The sequence below is a fragment of the Falco biarmicus genome, chromosome 3, assembly GCF_023638135.1.
Source record: "Falco biarmicus isolate bFalBia1 chromosome 3, bFalBia1.pri, whole genome shotgun sequence".
NCBI classification, from domain to species: Eukaryota; Metazoa; Chordata; class Aves; order Falconiformes; family Falconidae; genus Falco; species Falco biarmicus.
The window spans coordinates 62,382,840-62,404,923 of NC_079290.1; the positions used below are offsets into that span (position 1 = coordinate 62,382,840).

Consider the following 22,084-nt stretch of genomic DNA (forward strand, 5'->3'; position numbering starts at 1 on the left):
TTGAACATTGACAAGGTAGTATCCTGTTCCAGTGAATCTGAGAATATGCTGGTGGACCACACAGCAGCCCTGCACACTGAAGGGCTGCTCATAGAGTTTGTGTACAGCATGACCTTTACCTTTTGTGAAACATGTCCTTCACACAAGGTGAAGTTATGAGAGTGCAGTGTTAGAGCTGGGACAAGGATTAAGGAGTCCAGAAGAGAAATGATCTACCACCACACCTCATAAATTGCAGTAAGGAAAAAGAAATTTTACCAGGTGTTCTGCAAGGTCTGCATTAACATTTCCTCTGTTCCCACACTGTAGGAACCTGGTCACCTTCCTCACTTTACCATAGACCAAATTTTTAATTTTTCTAAGTTTGCACTGATGATGTACTTCACGTCTTACATCCAGCCCTAGAAAGCTTCTTCCCCGGCAAGATGTGTGTTAGGAGCCCTTACTCCTCAAATGGTGGGTATCTATGGAACTCTTTAACTTCTGTCTTGGAGCCTCCTAAGACATCCTCGTGAGAGCTGTTCCTGTGATCCAAATGTTAAGCCTTGGAGCTAGCACCAGTCCTCCTGTTTAGCCCCAACACTCACCAGGACTCCAGCCATGTCAATTCTCTGGGTCATGTCAGCACCTGACAAACACGTGGTAGGTGAAAGCAAACAGATAATGCTTTTCATTTTGCTCAAGATTTTAACACGCTGTTCCTTTCATTTACATGTTATAAAAAATGCATAGATCTGAAAACAGTAACAAACATGCATGTGTGTTTTTCCTGGTCAAGAGCGTTTACCACCCTGAAGAGTTCATTTTTCTTTATCTGGGTTTTCTGGGGGCTACTGGCATCCTCTTTTTTTGAATCATCTGGTTTGACTTTTAGACCTGAAATCTCTTGGCAGCAAGTTCTCTTGCACTGAGCTTGGACTGATGCCACAGGTAAACAAAAACTTCTCGTGACTTCCTTTCAAGTCTGCGTTTTGTTACCTTTGCTTCTCCTGTTTGGAGATTTTCTGCTTTCTCTTTCATCAACCTCCTATAGAAAACTCCAGTCAAACTGGTTTTTCCTTTCTGGCAATCACCGTAGCAGACTTACTGTTCCAAACCACTTCCACTGGAGTAAGTGATCTCTAATTTCCAAAAACCGGTGCCGTTTCTAACATGGATTTGGCATTCTTTAGGGCTTGCAGCACTTGCTGGGTTTTGTGTACACCAAGAGGATATCCACAGCACAACAGTTGTTGAAAACAAAACCATCAACCAGAATATGTGAGGTGCACTGAAATAAATTTTCCATATCACAGCAAGATAAACTTGCAAGTAACAGGAAAAGCTGTATTTGCAATGTCCAGTGAAAATACATTTTGTTAACTTTTGACATCCCCTGGCAACCTTGTGGCATATAGTTGGTGCTTGTAAACCTGATGCATTTACAGCTCCAAATGCTGTCAAGGTTTTTTCCCACAGTTCAGCTTTCCTGAACATAAAAGACCAAGTTATTTTTGAAGAATTCACCTTTGAAGAGGTGGAGGTGAGATCTTCTATGCATTTTAGTTAGTGGATCATAAAACCAAGATTTTGACCCGTCATTCTATCTAAAGACACGTTCTCCAGGTTCTGATGGGACAGTTGCATTCTGCCCATGTGTGTCATCGGATGTTTCAGGTATTCTCTGCTTCCCTTCCAGTGCTGGCCTGTCTAGTTGCTGGAAGATGTTAAACAGTTTCATTCAGGCAGCAGATAAAGAGATCTGCCACACATCAGCTCACAAATCAGTCAGGATCCAGATCTGTCTGGATAATGCAATAGAAGCTTTCCATTTTCAGGTTATAATCTTCTGGTTCTCTGTTCAAAATTCCACTTACAATTGGAGAATGTGCTCTATACAGCCTTTACATTGCAGAACTCAAATCGGTGCCTATATAAAACGCTCCATGGTGTATCAGTATGCATGTGTTTATCTGCCTAGGACTAGGGCAAGGGGAAATGTAACCGCCATTTTTTAAAAGGGAAATAAGGAAGACCCATGGAACTACTTGCCTGCCAGTCTGACCTCTGTGTGCGGCAAGATCATGGAGCAGATCTTCCTGGAAACTGTGCTATGGCACATGGAAAATAAGGAGGTGATTGGTGACAGGCAGCATGGCTTCACTAAGGGCAAATTGTGCCTGACAAATTTGGTGGCCTTCTACAATGGGGTTACAGCACTGGTGGATGAGGGAAGAGCAACTGATGTCATCTGCCTTGACTTGTACAAAGCATTTCACATGACATCCTTTGTCTCTAAACTGGAGAGACATGTATTTGATGGATGGACCACTTAGTGGCTAAGGAATGGCTGAATGGTCACACACAAAAGAGTCAACACTCCATGTCCAAGTGGAGACCAGTGACAAGTGGCATTCTGCATGGTTCGGTACTGGGACCGGTGCTGTTTAACATCTTTGTTTGTGACATGGACAGTGGGATTGAGTGCACCTTCAGGAATTTTGCCAACACCACCAAGCTGTGTGGTGCAGTCAACACGCTGGAGGGAAGGGATGCCATCCAGAGGGACCTTGACAGGCTTGAGAGGTAGGCCTGTGCAAAACTCACGAAGTTCAACAAGGCCAAGTGCAAGGTCCTGCACCTGGGTCAGGACAATCCCAAGCACAAATAGAGGCTGGGCAGGGAGTCAATGGAGAGCAGCCTGAGGAAAAAGACCTGGGGGTGCTGGTGGATAAGAAGCTCAACATGGCCCAGCAGTGTGCACTTGCAGCCCAGTGAGCCACAGGAATCCTGGGCTTCAATAAAAGAAGTGTGACCAGCAGGTCAAGGGAGGTGATTGTCCCCTCTACTCTGCGCTCATCAGACCCTACCTGGAGTGCTGCATTCAGCTCTGGGGCTCCCAGCACAAGACAGACATGGGCCTGTTGGAGCGAGCCCAGAGGAGGGACATGAGGATGACCAGAGGGATGGAGCACCTCTCCTGTGAAGACAGGCTGAGGGAGTTGGGGTTGTTCAGCCTGGAGGAGAGAAGGCTCTGGGGACACCTTATAGTGGCCTCCCAGTACCTGAAGGGGGCCTACAAGAAAGCTGGAGAGGGACTTCTTACAAGGGCACGTAGTGATAAGACAAGGGAGAATGGCTTTAAACTGAAAGAGGACAGACTTAGATTAGATATAAGGAAGAAATTCTTCACTATGAGAGTGGTAAGGAACTGGGCCAGGTTGCCCAGAGAAGCTGCGGATGCCCCATCCCTGGAAGTGTTCAAGGCCAGGCAGGATGGGGCTTTGAGCAAAGTGGGTCTAGTGGAAGGTGTCCCTGCCCATGGCAGGGGCTTGGAACTAGATAACCCTTAAGGTCCCTTCCAACCCAAACCATTCTATGGTTCTAGGACCGTCCAGTCATAAGGAAGAAGAAAGTTCACTGAAGTCAGTGGATTCAAGCTGGTGTGAATGTGGTCAGAAGGAGGGTCTGCATGTGCTGGTCTAAGCCTTAGATTTTATCAGTGCTTTATTCTTAGTCTGTGTTTTGCAGCAGCTCAGCCAGTTGCCCCCCTGGGAATAAAACATCTGATCACATGCAGTAGAAAAATATTATCCCTTTCAAAATAAATAAATAAATAAACTTTCCTCTCTCTTTTTGCCCAACTTCTTCCATCTTTTCTAAGATCACACATAGCAGAAGTTGCAGATGATGAGTCTCGTTTTTGCTGGAGCCTGTTAACCTTTCTGTGTGAATGACAGTTTTCCAGATTTAAGTCTTAGTCAGTGTTTATGTTAAGAAGAGGGTTAATGATGATCCCCATAGGCCTCTCACTCAGAAAGCAAAAACATCTGCTAAGCCAAAAAGTGGTTAGTTTGCTAAATTTAGAAGGAAGAAATGCATTTCCCAAAATTCACACTGCTTCTTAACAAATTTAGGGAACCAGTGGGGGCAAGCAATTATGGAAGTCATACTGTTTATTCATTTTTTAGCTTAGTTCATGTATTTTCAATTTAAAAAATAAAATGTGATTGCTGTTATTAAAGCAGAAAGGAGGTACTACTCATATATCTGAAACGTTTAATGCAGTTGAACTTTTTGTGCATTTGTTTAGGTTAACAGCTGGACACATACCAAAGCCTGCAAAGCTTAGAGATGTTCTACAGTCCATACTGAGAAAGTGGTGGTGAAGAAAGATTAAAATGGATGTCTGCTAGGAAACTCTTAACTGAGCCCATAGACTAGGAAGGCTCCTCTACGGATTTTAGCCATCTTTATCCTGACCAAATGCGCTCCTAATTGCTGCCAGCTGTCTGGCTCCTTGCGGCTAAGGGTAACCTGGTGAATAGCATACCAGCCCTCAGTTGCCACTGTCGTCATCTATCTTTGCTTCTAATGTCTCTTCCAAAGTCGTCATCTTTAAATAGGGTTTAAAATAGCATTTTCCTGCTTCATGGGATTACAGGGGAGTAGAGTTTGCTGGTACCAATAAAGCGTCCCACGATGGCTTCGCTCTTGATGAGTTTGTGGTGGCCAGGGCCACAGCCAGCAGCAGCCACGGTTGGCACAACAAAACAAGATGGGTTGTATGCCTCCCTGTCATGCTGCTGGTGCCACCGGTGGGCAGTACAGGCACTGGGACAACCAGGTGACATCACTTGTGTATCTAGGAGAGATCTGCAGTCCGCAGCCAGAGACCCTTCCCAGTCTTGTTGACCCTCTCGCTATGAAGCAAACGGAGCATGGCCAGTCACAAAGCTTCGTCACAAGCTGTACAACCCCAGCAGGCATCACTCGTCCATGCTCCCCAGGGGCTGGTGGGTCACCCACCCCCAGCTGCCCACTGGCCATGGCCCCCCTTGCCCCAGGCAGAGGGCTGGCCGGACGCTGTAAACCACAAATACTAGAGCCTCCCTGGCCTGTATATGAGCCAGCGGGTTTCAGGCGGGTTTCCGGCGTGACTGTACTTTGCTCTCCCTCTTTCCCTCCCGTTTAACCTTTTCATCGACGGCTGCCTTGCTGGCGAGCCCTCAGGGGGGGTGCGTGCGTGTTTCCGTGGGTAAATCCCGCGGGTTTCTAGCACCCTCCAAGCAGCCCTTTGCCAGCCCGGGGTGAGAAGGCATGAGGCCTGCGGGGAGGCATGGTGGGTTCTGGAGATCTCTGTTGGCTGCACCTGTATTTCAGCAGCACGCTGCTGCGGGATCCCGTGACGCTTCAGCCTGCCGATGCGTCACGGTGGGGGGTGGCGGAGCAGCCGCCCAGGCAGGGCCGGGCCAGGCAGGGCCGGGCAAGGCAGGGCCGGGCAGGGTAGGGTAGGCTGGGCAGGGTAGGGTAGGCCGGGCAGGGCAAGGCAGGGTAGGGTAGGCCGGGCAGGGCAGGGCAAGGCAGGGCCGGGCAGGGTAGAGTAGAGCCGGGCAGGGCAGGGCCGGGCAGGGTAGGGTAGGCCGGGCAGGGCAGGGCCGGGCCGGGCAAGGCAGGGCCGGCAGGGTAGGGTAGGCCGGGCAAGGCAGGGCCGGGCCAGGCAAGGCAGGGCAGGGCCGGGCTGGGCAAGGCAGGGCCGGGCAGGGTAGGGTAGGCCGGGCAGGGCAGGGCCGGGGAGGGTAGGCAGGGCAGGGTAGGCCGGGCAGGGCAGGGCCGGGCAGGGTAGGCAGGGTAGGCTGGGCAGGGCAGGGCCGGGCCGAGCAAGGCAGGGCCGGCAGGGCAGGGTAGGCCGGGCCGGGCAGGGCAGGGTAGGGTAGGGTAGGCCGGGCAGGGCAGGGCCGGCCAGGGTAGGCAGGGCAGGGCAGGGCCGGGCAGGGTAGGCAGGGCAGGGTAGGCAGGGCCGGGCCGGGCAGGGCCGAGGCCGCCCCCTGCAGGCCCGCCCGCGCCGCGCGGGGCCGGGCGCCCTGCGGGGAGCTGCGGCTGAGGGGCGGGGCCGCGCTGGCGGGGAAGGAGGCGCCTTCCAGCGGGCGGCAGCGGCAGGGAGGGCCGGGGGCTCGGCAGGTGCCGGAAGCGTGGGACAGGCGGGGGCGACGCGCCCGTTTCTGATCCTTTTGAAAGACCTACTCGCGCCTCGGTGGCGCCCCCGGGCGTTGCGGCGGGTATTTCCTTCCGTAGCAGCTTTGCGCGGGGCGGGGAGCGGCGCGGCTGAGCCCGGCGCCTTCGCCGCCGCGCCCGGTGCTGGGCGGAGGGGGGCGAGGGGCGGGACTGCGCTCCGCAGCGGGCTGCGCGTGAGACAGTGGCTGCTTAAAGCTGACAGGAACATCCCGAGCCGTTAAATTTTACCAGCGTCTTCATAGGGGGTTCTGCTTGTATTCTCAGCAAATGACTTGAGAAAATCAATCCTGTAGGGATTACAGTATTACTGGGGGCTGTTCTCATTATGTTTTTCTCATGTGTTACCGGGAAATGTGTCAGAATAATGTGAGCTTGCTTGAAGCCCAACTGTGGAGCCAGAGTTATTCTTGAAACTATAAATCTGTAGTTTCCTATTTAAACTTTGCATGAAGAATTAACAGGGTTGTCATTCCTTAAGTGATTAAAAAAAAAAGATTTTATGGAAAGGAAAGAAGAAAAAGTAAAAGTTCAAATCTTTATGCTGTCCCTGATAACAGCAACAGAAAGAAAAAGAGGTATTTTTTTCCATTTTAGCTCTGTAGAGGCCTGGCGGGTGTTCTCATTGTGAAATGTCTGCATCACCTGTGACTTAGTCCAGAGGGTGGAATTGTGGGTCCTGGTGGAGGCTGGTTTCATGGAGTACGTCTTCTGCTGGGTTTTGAGCCTGGCTGAGGAGTTTGGAAAGCTCTTGATGGTCCATCAGAAATGCAAAGGTTTGCTGACCCCGACAGCTTCCTTAAGGATAAATTTGGGATTCTTCACTCTGACAACTTAAAGCCACAGCCTTAAAGATTTGCCACGTTACCTTTTCATTTTACAGAGACAAGCATTTTGATGTGGGTTTGATTGTTGTTGTTGTTGTTTTTTGTTTTCCACAGCAACTTTTTGATAGAAGGCCATTGAAATGTTGGGGTGAGAGAATAAAAAATGCTTGAAGTAGACAAGGATTTACTAAAATGCTTAGTCTGTGATATTGATCTGCAGTTTAGCACTTCATCTTTCCAATTCTTTGGATGTCGAAATACAATTACAAATATAGCATGGCATTTCTGTCTATTGTATTGTTCTCAAGACATGATTTTTCTTTCAATTGTGACTTTGTTTGTGGGGTCAGAATATCTATACAGAGCCACACAGTGATTTACCCTGTGAGAAGCAGATTTTCATGTACAATTACCTCCTCTTTATTTGTGCATTTATGATTCCGTTTTTCAGAAATTCTTATATGGCTGCTACTGCTGCTCAAATTGCCATGGTTTTTGAAGAGAATAATGCTTATTGATAGTTCCCACATGCACTGGCAGGCACATCTAAAACCTGTATTTTTGTGTTCGCAGCTTGCATAATATAAAATTTAGAGATTGCTTGTCAAACTAAGTGTCAGCTGAGTTTCCTAGGAAACTCACCGAAGATATTTATAAAACTACAGATCAGCTTAATAATAGATACAATAATGTCAGTAGCTCGTGATTATTTTTTTTTTACTGTATCAGTCCATTTTTTCTTTGCTTTAATTTGTTGGCAAACCAAACTGCATTTCCAAACAGAGCACTGAAGACCTTCCTTCCAATATATTGCTTAATTTATTTCGAGGAGGAAAAAAAAAAAAAGTAGTTTGTGCTGTTCCATGTAAGGAAATATAAAACACCCTAAAGTAAAATTAAGAAAAACCTAAATATCATACTAATTATCAGACTGAATTCTTTATAGATAAAACCACAGTTGTGGTGTAGAAATATAAATATTATATCATATGTTGTAGTTTTATTCACAGTTGAGTTGAATGTGTGAGTTTAAAGTTCATTGCACATACATGCAAAGCAGTCACTGCGGAATTAACATAAATCCTGAGTATAGGTTTCTATAGAAGCTGCATAAATAGAGGACCTGTCAGTATTTTTAAAAAGCGTAATTCTGTGAAAACAGTTTTATCCCTGAGCTGAAAAAACCCAGCATCTAAAAAGCGAGAATGAGTGATGCTGGTGTCCATTTTTACTCATTTTTCTGCTATTGTGTTTTCCTCACACTGATTCTTTGAGCGCAGACATGAGCATTGCCACAGTTTGGAGGTACCTTTGGTTTTTAAGCACTTTAAATTGAAATTTTAGTCACGTACATTTAAAATTTGGTGGGGTGTATATTATGTATATGTATAAAAGAATGTATGTTATGCCAGAACATAATTATTAGAGACATTTAGGATTAGTAGAAATTAACGTTCTTTAGAAAGCAGTTTAGAAAAGTGATTTTAGTTTTCACATTTTAATACAGTAATGAGAATGATGTTGCTGTATTTAGTAATGAGGCAGTACTGACTCCTTACCTCATCTGGAGTTACTTGTACCTACGTACGTATTTGCCTGTCAGAGCTACTTTTTGGTACTGTGCTAATTAGCCAAGTAAGGAGCTGTTATGAAGGATATTCAAGAATATATTTTCTTTTGAAAAAGTAAGAGTATAGCTTTTTTGTGTTGCCTTGTCTAGAAATCTCAGTGCACTTTTAATGTAGTTGCAAAAGAAATCTTAGGAAGTCTGTCCATCAGACACTGAAAAGATTAATTTTCTCTGAAGCTACGAAATTTAGCCAAATCCTAGTAGGAGTTGCATGTGGATTTATTGGATGCTAGTGATATCATTGCAGCTTGATACAACAGGGTAGCAGTTAAAACCTTGTAAATTATTTATTTCGATATAGGTCACATGTGGTCAGCAACCTTACAAGCATAAAATGTTACGGCGGCTATGTCAAGTGATACTTCTTAAGCGCGTGATACTTGCCAGAGCTTACTCTCTCTTAACTGCAGTGTTGCAGTTTAGAGTATTTGAAATGGATCCTTTTACTGGGAGGAGGTTCTAATGACGATTTCTAAATGGAAGACCTCTTGGGCTGATACATAGGACGTGTAATTAGGAGACTTAACCACATTCTCAACCCTGCTATGGATTATTTGTAGTGTAACTCAGCATTACTCACTCCTCTGTTCCTCACTATAATTTGCCTGTTTTGAACATGCAGATGCTAGCAACTAATAACCTTCTGAAGTGCTTGTTGTTGTATAGGTGAGAGATGTGGATTGGTACTAAATACCATGTTTAATCATTTTGGGTAAATTCTGCCAACATGACTTTGTTATTGGGGAAACAAGGTGTATTGTCTCTGATTTATACATCAACTCCAGAAGGAATGCTTCTGCCAGAAGAACACCAATTCACTCCATCTTGTGAGGTTTGTGACGGAGTCATATTTATGCACAAATACTTGCTTCTGTCCACACTCTTAAGCAGAACCCTTTATGTGTCAGCTGTAGTTGAGAGGCATTTTCTCCACAGACTTCTGTTGCATTTACTGATCCTGAGCTATGCAAGCGACTGCACTGCCTGCAGCAGCTTGCAAGCTGTCCCTCAGGCTCCTGCCCATTTTCTGCAGGTTTGTTTAACCTGCTGGCATTGCCATCTTACTGTGCTCAGCAGGATTTACCCCTCTGCTAACCTTTTACCCTGATGAAAACTGTCTGTTTCTGGGCCTGTCAGATCAAACTGTTAAGAAACTGGAAAGAAAACTTTGAAACGCACTTGGAAATACAGGAGCGCTGCCTGAACAGCAGGGTTAAGGAAAATTACTCTGTGTTTAGGAAAAGAATCAGCCTGGAGGCACTTTTGATTTGAAGTTTTTTGCCTTCTTTTGTCAACTCCTGTGCTGCAAGCAGGAGATGAAAGTTGTGTTAATGACAGGTGTGCCACTTAAGGTGAACTTTAATGATATAAACATCATTTCTTTAAAAAGCAGCCATTGCTCTGCTCTGGTGTTTGCATTAACTGCAGGGCTAACTGAAGTTAAACTTTGCTTAATCAATATTCTCAAGATGATGAAAAACATCTGACCAAAAGGTTCAGTCTGTATACAGCTGCTTTCTCATGGTGACTGCAGCTGATAAGAGTGTACTTTTACATCTTTGTATATGTTTATGGTGGCTTTTGGATGGGGACGAAGTTTTGTAAAAAGATGCTTTTTCTTTAGAGTTTGTTCAGTTCAATTTTGTTGTCGGGCATCCATTCTGTTACGCTAAACAGTGATTTTTTTAAACAATATGCTTAGCCATCACACCTTGATCATCCAGAAGGAAAAGCTGGGTATTCTGACTGTAGATACCATATTTTGTTTCCCTATTATAACAATGGAGGTCCAAAAAGGACAAATAGTATAAATAAATTTATACACAGCATATTTTCTTGTCCTTTCATATCCGTGAGAAAGTGCTATGAGAATTGCAAACAGGCTTTTAGGGGGGCATCTTTTCAACTGGTCAGTGTGTGTGACCTCTGTGTTAACAGTGAGTCACATTGTAAGTCAAGAGTTTGCTGGCTTTTTTTTTTCCTCACCACAATTAAGCAGATTCCACATGCACACCCAAGTAAAATCGGAAAAAACTTGCCAGTTGAGAAAGAAATCTTGATCATATTGTAGCAGGATGAGTCAGCTGGTGGGATATTCACTGGCAAATACCAAATAACAGTGCAGAAATTCCAGATAGCTTCTAAGTCATATAGGCAATCTGGGGAAAATGAGCCAGCTAGGCTGACATGAAACCTAAGAAATGGGTGAAAGTGAAAGAGAACCTGCCTATTTTATATATACATATAAAAACACATTTTTATGTCCTTAATACTACCATTGTAACATGTTCTAGGAAAGAATTAAAGCTTGAAAAGATTTTTTTAAGTAATTGGAGAATGTGGTTCCATCTTTGTCTTTTTGGTTCCCTTTTCTCTTGCCCCTCCCTGCAGTCGTAAGGTTTTGTTTCATTTTATGTATGAAACTGGGTTGGCAACATAAAGGGTCAGACTGGTTAACCTCCTCCTCTTGTCCAATTTGCTCTCCAGTTCTTGTGCTTTAGTTGCAACGTTCAAGGGCAGCACGTCAGTCTGAAGCTATTCCTTTATATTAACAAGCATTTCTGCTAACATTACTGAGACCATAATTAAATAACATTATGCTAGATTAGCATTATGCTAAATAAAGGCGACCCTCCACCCCGTTTACTTTTTTAAAACCCAAGATCTTTTTTATGTCTAAACAACCATATCATGTTATGACACGTGGTTAGTCTGGTATTTTTTAGTGGACCTCACAAAATTATAACATTTAATTGCATTTGGACCATTTGTGGGTACTGCATAATGGTAAGTGTAGAAGTGCTATATTGGAACGAAGTCTGGGTAAAAAGTTGTTCGGCTCAGAAAATGTGACCTCAATCAATGTAAGTAAATCATCGGGCTCGTACCTTTGCCTGTTGGACTTGTGTTTTACTTTGCAGCAGGAGCCTAAACCAGAAAAAGTAGTGAAAAGTGTTATACTAAACAGTATTTTACATATCTAAGTGCATGTTTGTTTTTCTTGTAGCTTTTTAGAAAGAATTGACAGCGTCAGCATGGATGACTACACACCCACAGATCAGGTTAGTATAACTAACAGGGTAGGTAGGGTCTGAACCAAGACTCCCATTTGTATGAATTCTTTATGTAATTTATTTTAGTCCCAACAGCAGCTGAAATAGGGCATACCACATAATATAAAAATACAGTCTACCAGTTTAAGTAATGGATATTAAAGAAGAGGAGGCTTTTTTGCTGGTGCAAGCTTGTCTTTTACTGTTGTTATATGTAGGTCGGCGATTCCTGTAATACATCTGTTAGTTATTTCTTCTTGCTCCATTCTGTGTCCCACAAACAAAGCAAAGGGAACAGAAAACAAATGTAAAAGCCTACAGTTTCCCTCGCCTTCACCACACAGAAGCAGTGTTTTATTTCAATGGTGAAGGTGATGGAGACCCAGAGGGAGGCTTACCATGTCCATCAGATGGGTCCTTCAGAGGCAGAAGCCTGCAGTGGATCTTGTGTTCAAATGCAGGGACGAGCAGCAGCAGCAGACCTCATGAACTTCTCTGCGGGCATGCAGACACCTTCTTTCCATCTCCTATGGGCAGCATAATTTCTATTTAAGCCTTATTTGCAGGACAGTACACTTTTTTTGTTTTTCCCAGATGTCATGATGTATCTTGATAGGGTGCTCTAATGACAAACACATTCAGGAAAGTTAAGACTGAAGTGGTGCAACCTTGAAGTAAAAAAAGAGTTTCACCATGGTGCACAGCTTTGCATGCCTTCCCTGAGCTCAGGCTGTGTTGTTTCCTTGGGCAGGTGTCTCTTTGGCACACTTGTTCTGAGGTTGTTATTTTTCACTGCTAGTATCCCACTGTCATCTAGTAGTCTCAGCCAAGATTGTGGGCCATTTCGTAAACTGCAAATACAGGTGGCAGAAGAGAATCCCTGCACTGGGTAATTCAGTCTAACTGTGCAAGGTGTATAATGTTAAAAAATACAGTTGCTACATCTCATTGCGCAATCGGGGGCTGAAATTCAGAGAAACGAAGTGACTCGCCAGAGATGACACAAGGAAGTGTGCAAAGTAGAGCCTGTTCCTTCCAACCTGGTTCAGGACTGTAACCACAAGCCTGTCCCATTACTCTGACTGTATCCTGAAACAGAAGGCAGTAAAAAGTAGTATGCATTGTATTATAAGGCAAAACTTGTATGGTCAGCCCAACGCAGGATCAATTATTAAAGCCCTCAAGACATTTTCAGACCAAAGCAGTAGCACTGTGTCTAGACCTCATGGTCCAACTTTAGCATTGATATCGCTCAGCTGGAGAGAAAAGTCAATGAAGCAAAGCCTCATTTTTACTTGCGTTATTTCTGTTAGTGTTGACCTGTTTGTTCCTGGGAGGCCTTTCTCTACCTGGAGCAGTCATTCATCATCTAGAAATTTTTCCTGATACTTTCTTTGAGGAGGAATGCCCTGCGTCTCCAAGGATCAGAAGATGACTTTGTATTTGGCCGGCAGAAGGCTTTTGCTCTAAAGGAGGGATTGTCTTTTGCTTTTGGTTTTTCATCCTGTTATGCTCTATCAGTTGTCCTGCTGAATTAACTAGTAAAAATTATGACTTTCCTTTTTTCTCTTGCTTGCTTTAAATTTTTTTTGCACCAACCCAAAGTAACAACTGAGTCCAATAACAAATAAAATCCGCAAGTGACAGAAAATGACAGTAATATATAGAAAACTTAAAATAATTAAATTATTTGCCTTCAGACGAGTTCATGCAACTGTCAAAACAGACAAGGTTTGCCAGCTACCAGAGTACTCGAATCCGTAGATGGTAGGGTGGGGGAAAAAGGCAAGCTGCGCTTGGACACTGCACCACTGGCTGCCTCCTTCCCTCCCCACTTTCACAGCTGCTGCGTGGCCGGGAGAGCTAAACTAGACCAAGTGGCCCTTCCCTTGGGAAGGGAATGCTCCCTGGACAGGCATCCGTGCTGAGAGGTGGCTGCTCAGAGGGATTCATCCCCATCAGGCAGCCAGCAGCTTTCTGCGGTTTCCAATTCTGTTTGCACCCACTGCCCAAGCAGCAGTGCTGGACAGTCAAGGTTAAAAATGCTGCTGGTGATGACAATGGCAGACAGTGAGCTAATTGCCTGAGGTATGCATCATAAATTGCTTTTGCCTACTTCCTTTGAGATGCTAGGAAATTAATATTTTTTTAATTATTAGAAGAATGTTATTTAAGTTGTAAAGTACTGCTAGGTTGAAAAATAAGAAAGAAATGTCAGATTTATGTACAACCTAAATTCTGTTCCCCTGTGCTCTGTAATAGAGCTTTAATTGTTCAGTCACAAGCTGTTATTTCGATAGGATTCCTGTCTCATTCAATACAAAAGAGGGCAGAATTAAGGTTGCCTGGGAAACTGTAAATCTGGAGTTTTCTAACATTTGAATACTTGACTTTACAACATGAATAACATTTTTCTTAGTTTTATGTAACTTCAGAATTCATTATCCATGTCACATAAAAAATTGTGTGACCGTCAATAACAGGTTTCAGTGGGCAGTAAGGAGAATGTATACAGGGTCTCGTGCTTTCTGAGTGTGCGCAGCCAAATGCAGAGATGATGTTTGTGTATATCCAGTGTGTCAATATGGACAAACACAGTTTACCAACAAGTCTGATTGAACTTTAATGAAATGGAACATTTGAGACTTTTCATGGAAAATAATATTCCATGCTTTTAAAAACAAAATGAGGTTAGAAAAAAAATGTGCTAATCAGCTTCTGTGTTCTTGTTTCCAGGACCTGTTAAGATGCAGAGTGTTGACATCAGGAATTTTTGAAACAAGATTTCAAGTAGATAAAGTAAATTTCCAGTAAGTCTGTTAGTATTATTTTATAAATATCATACTAATTTTTAACAACTTAGTTCAGATGTCTGTGCTCATGTATGCTGGGTATAGTAGGTTTAGGGTGGTAGTTGGTGTGTGTGGGTTTGGTTTGGTTTTTAGCTCGCTCTTCATAGGTCCTAGTAAAAATTGCTTCATGCTTTGCAAAAAGAGCTGATACTAGTTAATGTGTATTGGTGATGCTCTACTGTGGGGTTGTCTGTGGCTGGTTTTACTAACTGGTTCATTAGTAGAGCACTGTAAACTCATAAAATACTTTTGGGGATAAGACCTTGCAGAAGTCGGTGTAAATGCTGCCATGAGTCTGACTTTGTGCAGTGGGATGAGGAGAGTTAAATGTCTCCCTTCTTCTGGAGGGCTGCAAGCTCTGTGTTTGTCAAAGTTTTACACCGCGACTCTGTAAAACACCCACTGTTGGGCTGCCTCCGCTCACTGGTTCTTGCCCAGAAAGGTGGCAATGCTGGTGGGGCAGAGCTGCCCCCGTGTCCTTCTTCTTACAGAGACACACTCTCCCCACCATGGCCAAAACCCATCCTTGTTTATAGCGCAGGAAGTCCAACCTTACATGCTACATGTGCTTCTGTGGGCTGGAAAAGCGTATATTTCTCATGGGTTCAGTAGCCTTCTGACATGCAGCATGGCATCAGCAGAGCTCTCTCCCCTGCAGGCGGTATTTTACTGCTGCTCTCCTTGGGGCTGTCAGACTTTTAAACTGAATCCTCATGCTGCATGCTTTGTGTGACTTTCCTAGTGCACCTAAGTGATATAACATCCTATGGCTTTTTAACAGCATGTTTGATGTAGGTGGCCAGAGAGATGAGAGAAGAAAATGGATCCAATGCTTTAATGGTAAGTACAAATAATCCACATTTTTATTTTGAACTTATTCTCTGAGGTGTGAGCAGCTTACTATTCATATTCACACATAGTATGTCACTAATACAGGAGTCCAGTGTCACAGGTATTTGCTTCGGGTGTTTTTGGCAGTTTGGGGAGTAATGGCAGTGTTAACCCAAGGACTATGTGCTGGGATAACAGAGATGTTCTTTTCTCTCTCCTTTATTTCTTTTGTGTGCTCTGCCCAGATGTCACGGCTATCATCTTTGTTGTGGCTTGCAGCAGCTACAATATGGTAATAAGGGAAGACAATAACACAAACAGACTACGGGAATCCCTGGACCTTTTCAAAAGTATCTGGAATAACAGGTAAAACATACCTCATTTCCCACTTACCCTCCCCAACTTAGCTACAGTTAAAACAGGACTCCCCTTACTATATGCTCATTCATCGCTTATTCAGAAAATGTCCAGGTAGAGCCAGGTCGCAGGGTGCCCCCACAGTGCGTACCCCTCCCTGTCGGGAGCTGTGGCGCTGGAACAGTGCACACAGCATTTCGCTGCTGTGCCAAAATGATGCAGGGTGTGGAGACAACTTGGGACGGGCAAGCTCCCTGTGCCAGCTGCCAGAAGGGAAGCAGGGGAGACCCCTTCCTGTCGTCACTGTGCTCCTTGGCCGAGACTGAGAGCATCCTCCAAATTACATTTTATCTCCTCCTCAAATGCAGCAGCAGGAGCAGGTAGCTGTTGGCGTTGTATTCTATTCACTGGCTGGCACCACACTCAATACCTACGTGGGCAGCCACGCTCATAAGACTCGTCTCTGAGAGCACACAGTTTCTCTGCCATGTGGGACGATATTTCAGATCTAATCTAATTGTAACTGCCATTAAATTGACATTCTGCCACAGTGCATGTAAATTACAGATATGTAACCAAATAGCAATATGAATAGGTTCTTGGTAGAGAATAAGTAAAAACAATCCACAAAATAAGGCAATGAAGTTTTCCGCCCATACTTACAAGGATGCTCTGCACTGAGAAGTGATTGAAAGTAGAGTGAGGAAAAATGTTAAGAGCAGGTCCCAAAGGGACATCGTCACAGTGATGGCTAGGTATTAATTGGAGAAGAAAAGATAGTATTTTCTTTTGATTCATCAGGTGTCATACAGGCTACCCTAAACGATGGGATATCTCTGTGGATGAGCAACAGTTAAGACAGAGCAGTCTGAGGGAAGGCAGCTTTCCAGCCTTTTTCTTTTGCTTCAGCAAAACCAAACAAAGTAGACAGTAATGTCTGGTTTTGGACTATGGTACTTTTAGGAAATGTCATCATTTTCCCAACTCAATATCAAAAGGATAATTTAGAAAACAGTATTTGAAGACTGCTGCCTTCAGCAATGTCTACTGCAGTTTTTATAAATGTGTTTACAGATCCTATAAATATACCCACCAGCACAGGTGCAACCTAATTGAAACAATAATTTAGGTCAGCTATTTTTTTCTGTTGAAACACATTCCACACTACTTCACTCTGTGCAGGGACAGCCAGTGAATTTTCAATTGAAGTGATATGTTTTCCTTGGGTAACGTGTCAGAGATAACAAACATTTGGTTTGTTTTTGACAGGTGGTTGCGGACCATTTCTATCATTTTGTTCTTGAATAAACAGGACATGCTGGCTGAAAAAGTCTTGGCAGGGAAATCAAAAATTGAAGATTACTTTCCTGAATACGCGCATTATACTGTACCTGAGGATGGTAAGGCTGCTTGGATTGGACCGCCTGGCATAGCCCAGTCTATAGTTCCTGTCTCTTGTCTCTGTCTGTGTCTCACACACACACAAATTCACAAGCACGCACCGTTCCTCACGCAAACTGTTGGTCAGTAAAGGAGCATGCCAGCAGCACATAGCTCGTAGGTACCCCAGCATGGGCAAGGTCTGAAGGGGCCCTGGCTGCTGGAGGGGTGTAGGAGGACTGTAGGGGGCTTACTCCAGAGTGCCTGCCTTCCCCTGCAACCCACAGTCCCAGGAAACCAAATATCTCTCCCCTGCCAGATGCTTCTGCCTGGGCTTCCTGTGGTGCTGAGCTTTGTTAGGGATTCATTAGACTTACTTTGCAGCCATTCTGCGTCCTCCAACACCGTAAACTTCAGCCTTTGCAAATACTGACGGGAAGCTCAGCAGACTAGCAAGGGAACTTTTACAGAGGAGGATCACATCAATAAATATGAAGAGCTGTGACAATGAAGCATGGGTTCGATTTTTTTACCATTGCAAGAAGTACAGTGGTTCCTGCACCACAATAACATATTGCATAAACAAACTCTGGTATTATGCCAGTTTTATACCAGGCAGAGGGCTTCCCAAATATCACAGCTCTGTGTCTAGCAAAAGTTCTAAAACTTGCACTTTCTGACCTCTAGCCTTTCCCTTACCTGAGTGATGCCCCTGGCATAGTGCTTGCAGTCATCTGTCAGAAAAGGTTTTCATTCTCTGCTAACCGTCAACAACAGCCTAGGTTATAGAAGTGAAGATAATAATGAGCTATTTTCAGCTTTCGTTCAGGTCTGGAACTTCAGGAGTGTGATGCTGAGTTTCAGATGGGGAGGATAAATTAACTGAGTTAACCTGGCACCAGTTTTAGAATGCTAAGGGCTTTCAGAAGAAATCTTCTGTCACCTTCACCCAAATTTGCCTCTCGCAAACATACTCTACATACATACAGAGTTTGGGTAAATTTTCAACATATTTTTTTTTAGTGAGCCAGTTGTCAGAATAAAGTAGCTTTTGGTATTTCTCAGCAGCATTTCACAGCAGATATCCAGAGTGATCCAGAATATTCACACATGAAACATCTCTCTATTTTTAACCTGTAGTTGTTCACTTACTCTTTCATTTCAGCCAGCATTATTTAAGGACAGCAGCACCGAACTCTTAAGGTGCTGCTGATTGTGCTGCTGCTCTGTTTTTACTCCTGGTGCTACAGATAAGAGTAAACATTTTTCCATATTCTGCTAAATTCTGCCCTTTACTGTATTATGTTTGTAAGTATCTGATTTGGTATCTTAGATGAGGAGAAATCACACTGAAGGGAAATGAATAGGTTATCTCTTCACTGTATTGTTTTTTATACTTACAGTCAGTATAGTTGTTACGTGGTCTAGATAGAGATGACTTCATCTGCCAACAGTTAGTACTGACCGCTCAACAAGAATTTCATCTAAGGCCCCTTGATAGGCAGTGTATCTTAAGTATTCTGTTGATTTGGGGCCTGGAAATAAAATACATACATTAAAAGATATCTTGATGCTATCATTTTTTTCAAATGTAATCTTGGACTAACCATTTTTAAACCCAAATTCCTGCCTGCAGAAGCTTTATTCAGGAGACGCTGTTCTGCTGGAGAAACTGAACAGCTCAGCTGCTTTTTCTAGTCATGTTTTCTGATAAAAGTTAAACCTAACTCCCACTTGTTTTGTATCTATATGAACAAACTTGTGGATGTGGGTAAGCCTCTTTATGATATGACCAATGACATTATTGCAACAATTTCAGCAATTTTCAGGTTCTTAAAATATGTTAAATGCGTAGTCAGGTTTTACAGTACCTTGCTATTTCAGAATTGCCTGTCAGGAATCTCCTGTGGGTATTTAACATTTTAATTTCTGTACTAAAGAACTACTTCCTCCTTATTAAATCTCTTATTATGAAAAGTAGATGATTGTTTGCTTTTCATGTTTCTGATGCCATTTATTTTTAATTAAACAGCAACACCAGATGCAGGAGAAGACCCCAAAGTCACAAGAGCCAAGTTCTTCATCCGGGATGAGTTTTTAGTGAGTAATTTTGATCTTATGTGTGATTCTATCATAGGAAAAACTGGCAGATGGTGTAGTTTATTTAGGGAAAACTGATGGGGTTTTGCAGAAAGCTAGAAGGAGAGGAGAATGTCTGGTGATTCCCTAATTCTTTTCAGTTGCCCGTCTTGCAGAACCTTCCCCAGTGCTTGCACATTTTTATGCCCATTTTATACAGTCACCTGCCCTGCAAAGTGTCACACAGCACGTAAGTGCTAGTGCACAAAATGGTTGTGTGCTTGCCTGTTTGTCTCTGGGTTCAGTGTGGGTGCCGGCAGCCCTCACTCTCTGTGCAGGGAGCAATGCCAAGCCCTAGTTCCATTGCCAGTTAGCGATGTTTTCTATGGCTGCCTTTACCTGTGAGACGCTACTGGTTGTTGCCTTGAATGTTTATTTTGTGTATCGGTCCCATCCATGTTTGAGCAAATAAGCTTAAATACCTGCCGTGATTCACTGGTGTTACTGACAGAGGCCACCGGCAAAGCAGGGCGGGAGGGGAGGGGGCATAGGCATTGCAACCACATAAAAAACCGCTGTGCGGCTGCAGAGGCCCTTTGTGGCCACAGGTGCTGGGAACAGAAGTGTTAGGGCCATGGCTGGCACCCGCCAGCCGCTGGGCAGTGCCCGGGGCTCAGGCATGGGGCCAAAATGGGGCCAAAACAGCTCTCCCCCCCGTCACCCACAACTGCTGCAGGCTCAGCGGGGAGCATCTCCTCTGTAAGCAACGTTCGTGTGTCTCTCCTGGGTTTGTGCTTCGTCTCTCAGTGTAAAGAGACAGAGGGATGCAGTCATTTGAACAGGTGCTTTAAACTCTTGGCCTGTTTGAAATGAAAGGCTTGCAAGTGAGGTGTTTCTGCTCCCATTAATGGTCTGAACAGCCTGTGTGTGCCCCAAGTAACGGAGGCCATGCACGGGCCCAGTGGGGAGGGTGAGCAGAAACAGCAACTTCCAGCTTCGTGAGGTCAGGCATAAAAGGCTGAGGCTTCCAAGGTAGGGGGATGAAGAGGACGGGGAAATAAGCTCAGCATACAGACTGGGGAGGGGTCTGATGTCCTTAGCCAAATGGAAGGAAGGAAACGTGTGTATTTTCTATCTATGGCCTTCTTGGCTGTGCTTTGTAAATTTGTTTCCAAGTCTCTTCGTTTATGACCTTTTCCTTGTCCCACTCCGTTAAATTTTCAGACACAATTCAGAGAAGTCTGGTTATATTAATTTATAAGCTTTATTGTGATTTTTATTGCAGTCATGGGTCTGCGTAAGGCACGGATATCTGTAAAAATCACCATGGTGCTGCACCCCTTAAAAATCCATGTGCCTGTAGGCACTGGTACTGGCAAATTTAAATCACGTCATTCGAAGAATTTCAGGAGGAGGTTAAACCTAAACACATTTTCAACATTTCTGCAGGGTATTATATGAGCATTAGGAAGGCAAAATACATCAGCTCCTGATTTCAGGATGGGTGCAGGGGCCAGGGGCCTCTGGGGGCTTGGGCGGCAGGCCTGGCTGCCCAGCGCTGCTGCTCTGTAGCCAGGGGAGCCAGGAGTGTGGGCTGCAAGACACAGACACAGCAGTGCCTGTGCTGCATGGCTGGGCTGGGGAGGACATCTCCCGGTCCTAGAAATGTACTTTGTAGGAAGTTCTTCTTCCTTCGTCTCAGGCATGTCCTTTCTCCTCCCAAACTCTTCATGGAGGCAGCGTGCTCATGCGCTCTTTGTTTAGGCTACTCCCCAGCCCCATTTTGGTGTTTTGTACACAGGGTGCTCTAGCTGCTGATGTTTTGTTTAAATACATCCCCAGTGTATAGGCAACCCCTGTTAAAACACCGGTTCATGCTGGTTCTTAAAAAATCTGAAACTGGGAGGTAAAGGAGCTGCTGTTCAAACACACAGACCAGGCTCCCTCGAGTCACACATTTGGCTCCTTGCTGAAAACTGTCACCCTGACCCCCACAGTGTAGGGAAACCAGTATTAAATATTCTTATTTGTGTTATAAGAAAGTAAATGTTCTTTCATTGCTGTCCCAGGGGATATTATTTTTCCCCTCTGAACTGGTGCTAAGTAACACACTACTGTTCAAAATTAGTTTTGAGTAGGGGTGAAAATACTGCATTTATCTTAAAATGAGAGAACTACAAAGCTGTCAGGGGACAAAAAAAAAAAAAAAAAACCCTAACATTTTGAAAATACATGCTTTGACATGCCTTTATGTTCTGGTGACACCTAGTAATGTTGTGGGCAGCTTACTACCACAGACATTAGTGGAATCAGTGCCTGGCAAACACTTAGTGAAAAAAACACTTATTTTACCAAAATACAAGAAAAAGATTGACCATTGGGTTGGTAGGGTGGTGTGCTCCCTACTGCCTGCATCTGGGTGAAACTGAAAATGTTTGTACGTTGTTCCCACTGACATGTAACGTTTCATCCTAGAAAGAGCACATCAGAGTGGAAGTCTGATTGCCCTCTCACATCCCTAATTACAGTATGTAAGTGCTGTGTGCAGACCATACGGAGACATCAATGTGCTTGTTGCAGCGCGCTGAGATGGTGCTGCTCAAGGGAAGCGCACAGGAAGGGGTGAGGGCGAGGTGGCAATAGCTGGAGGCTGCACATGCAGACGTAGGTCTCAAACAGCGCAGAGCGAAAGAGCCACAGACTCCAGCAGCAGGCAAAGGCTGAACTCTTCTGAGGCTTCCGAGTTAAGAATGAAAAAGCAAGCAGTAGTTGGAAGGCAGAGTTGCCTGTGTTTTGGGGAACAGTTTTGATGTTGGGTTTTTTTTAAACTCCAATTAAAAAAAAGTGTTTAGTAACTGGTCTCTCCTTGCTGCATCTGAGTGACAGCATTACTACTGTCAAATAGTACAGGGGAAAAAGAAATGCAGAGTAGAGATTGTATCAAAAATAGACACACTATGGCATTTTTTTTACGGTTTTAAAATTGGTATCATCTTGAATATCCATGCATGCCGCTGTCCTTTCAGCCCTTGGGTTCCTAAGTGTCAGATTTCCCCCAGACTTTGAGAAACAACAAAGGTCTTC

At 44.2% G+C, this 22,084-nt stretch overlaps 1 protein-coding gene across 3 annotated transcripts in view; it reads left to right on the forward strand.

Annotated features, from left to right (window-relative positions):
- GNAL (G protein subunit alpha L) overlaps positions 1 to 22,084 on the forward strand; it is a 195,745-nt gene that overhangs the window by 170,308 nt on the left and 3,353 nt on the right. For all 3 annotated transcript variants that reach the window (XM_056331881.1, XM_056331882.1, XM_056331883.1), the window contains exons 6-11: positions 11,456 to 11,510; positions 14,238 to 14,311; positions 15,135 to 15,193; positions 15,430 to 15,550; positions 16,811 to 16,941; positions 18,954 to 19,021. In XM_056331881.1, coding sequence (XP_056187856.1) covers positions 11,456 to 11,510; positions 14,238 to 14,311; positions 15,135 to 15,193; positions 15,430 to 15,550; positions 16,811 to 16,941; positions 18,954 to 19,021 — 508 coding nt within the window. The remainder of the gene's footprint in view (positions 1 to 11,455; positions 11,511 to 14,237; positions 14,312 to 15,134; positions 15,194 to 15,429; positions 15,551 to 16,810; positions 16,942 to 18,953; positions 19,022 to 22,084) is intronic.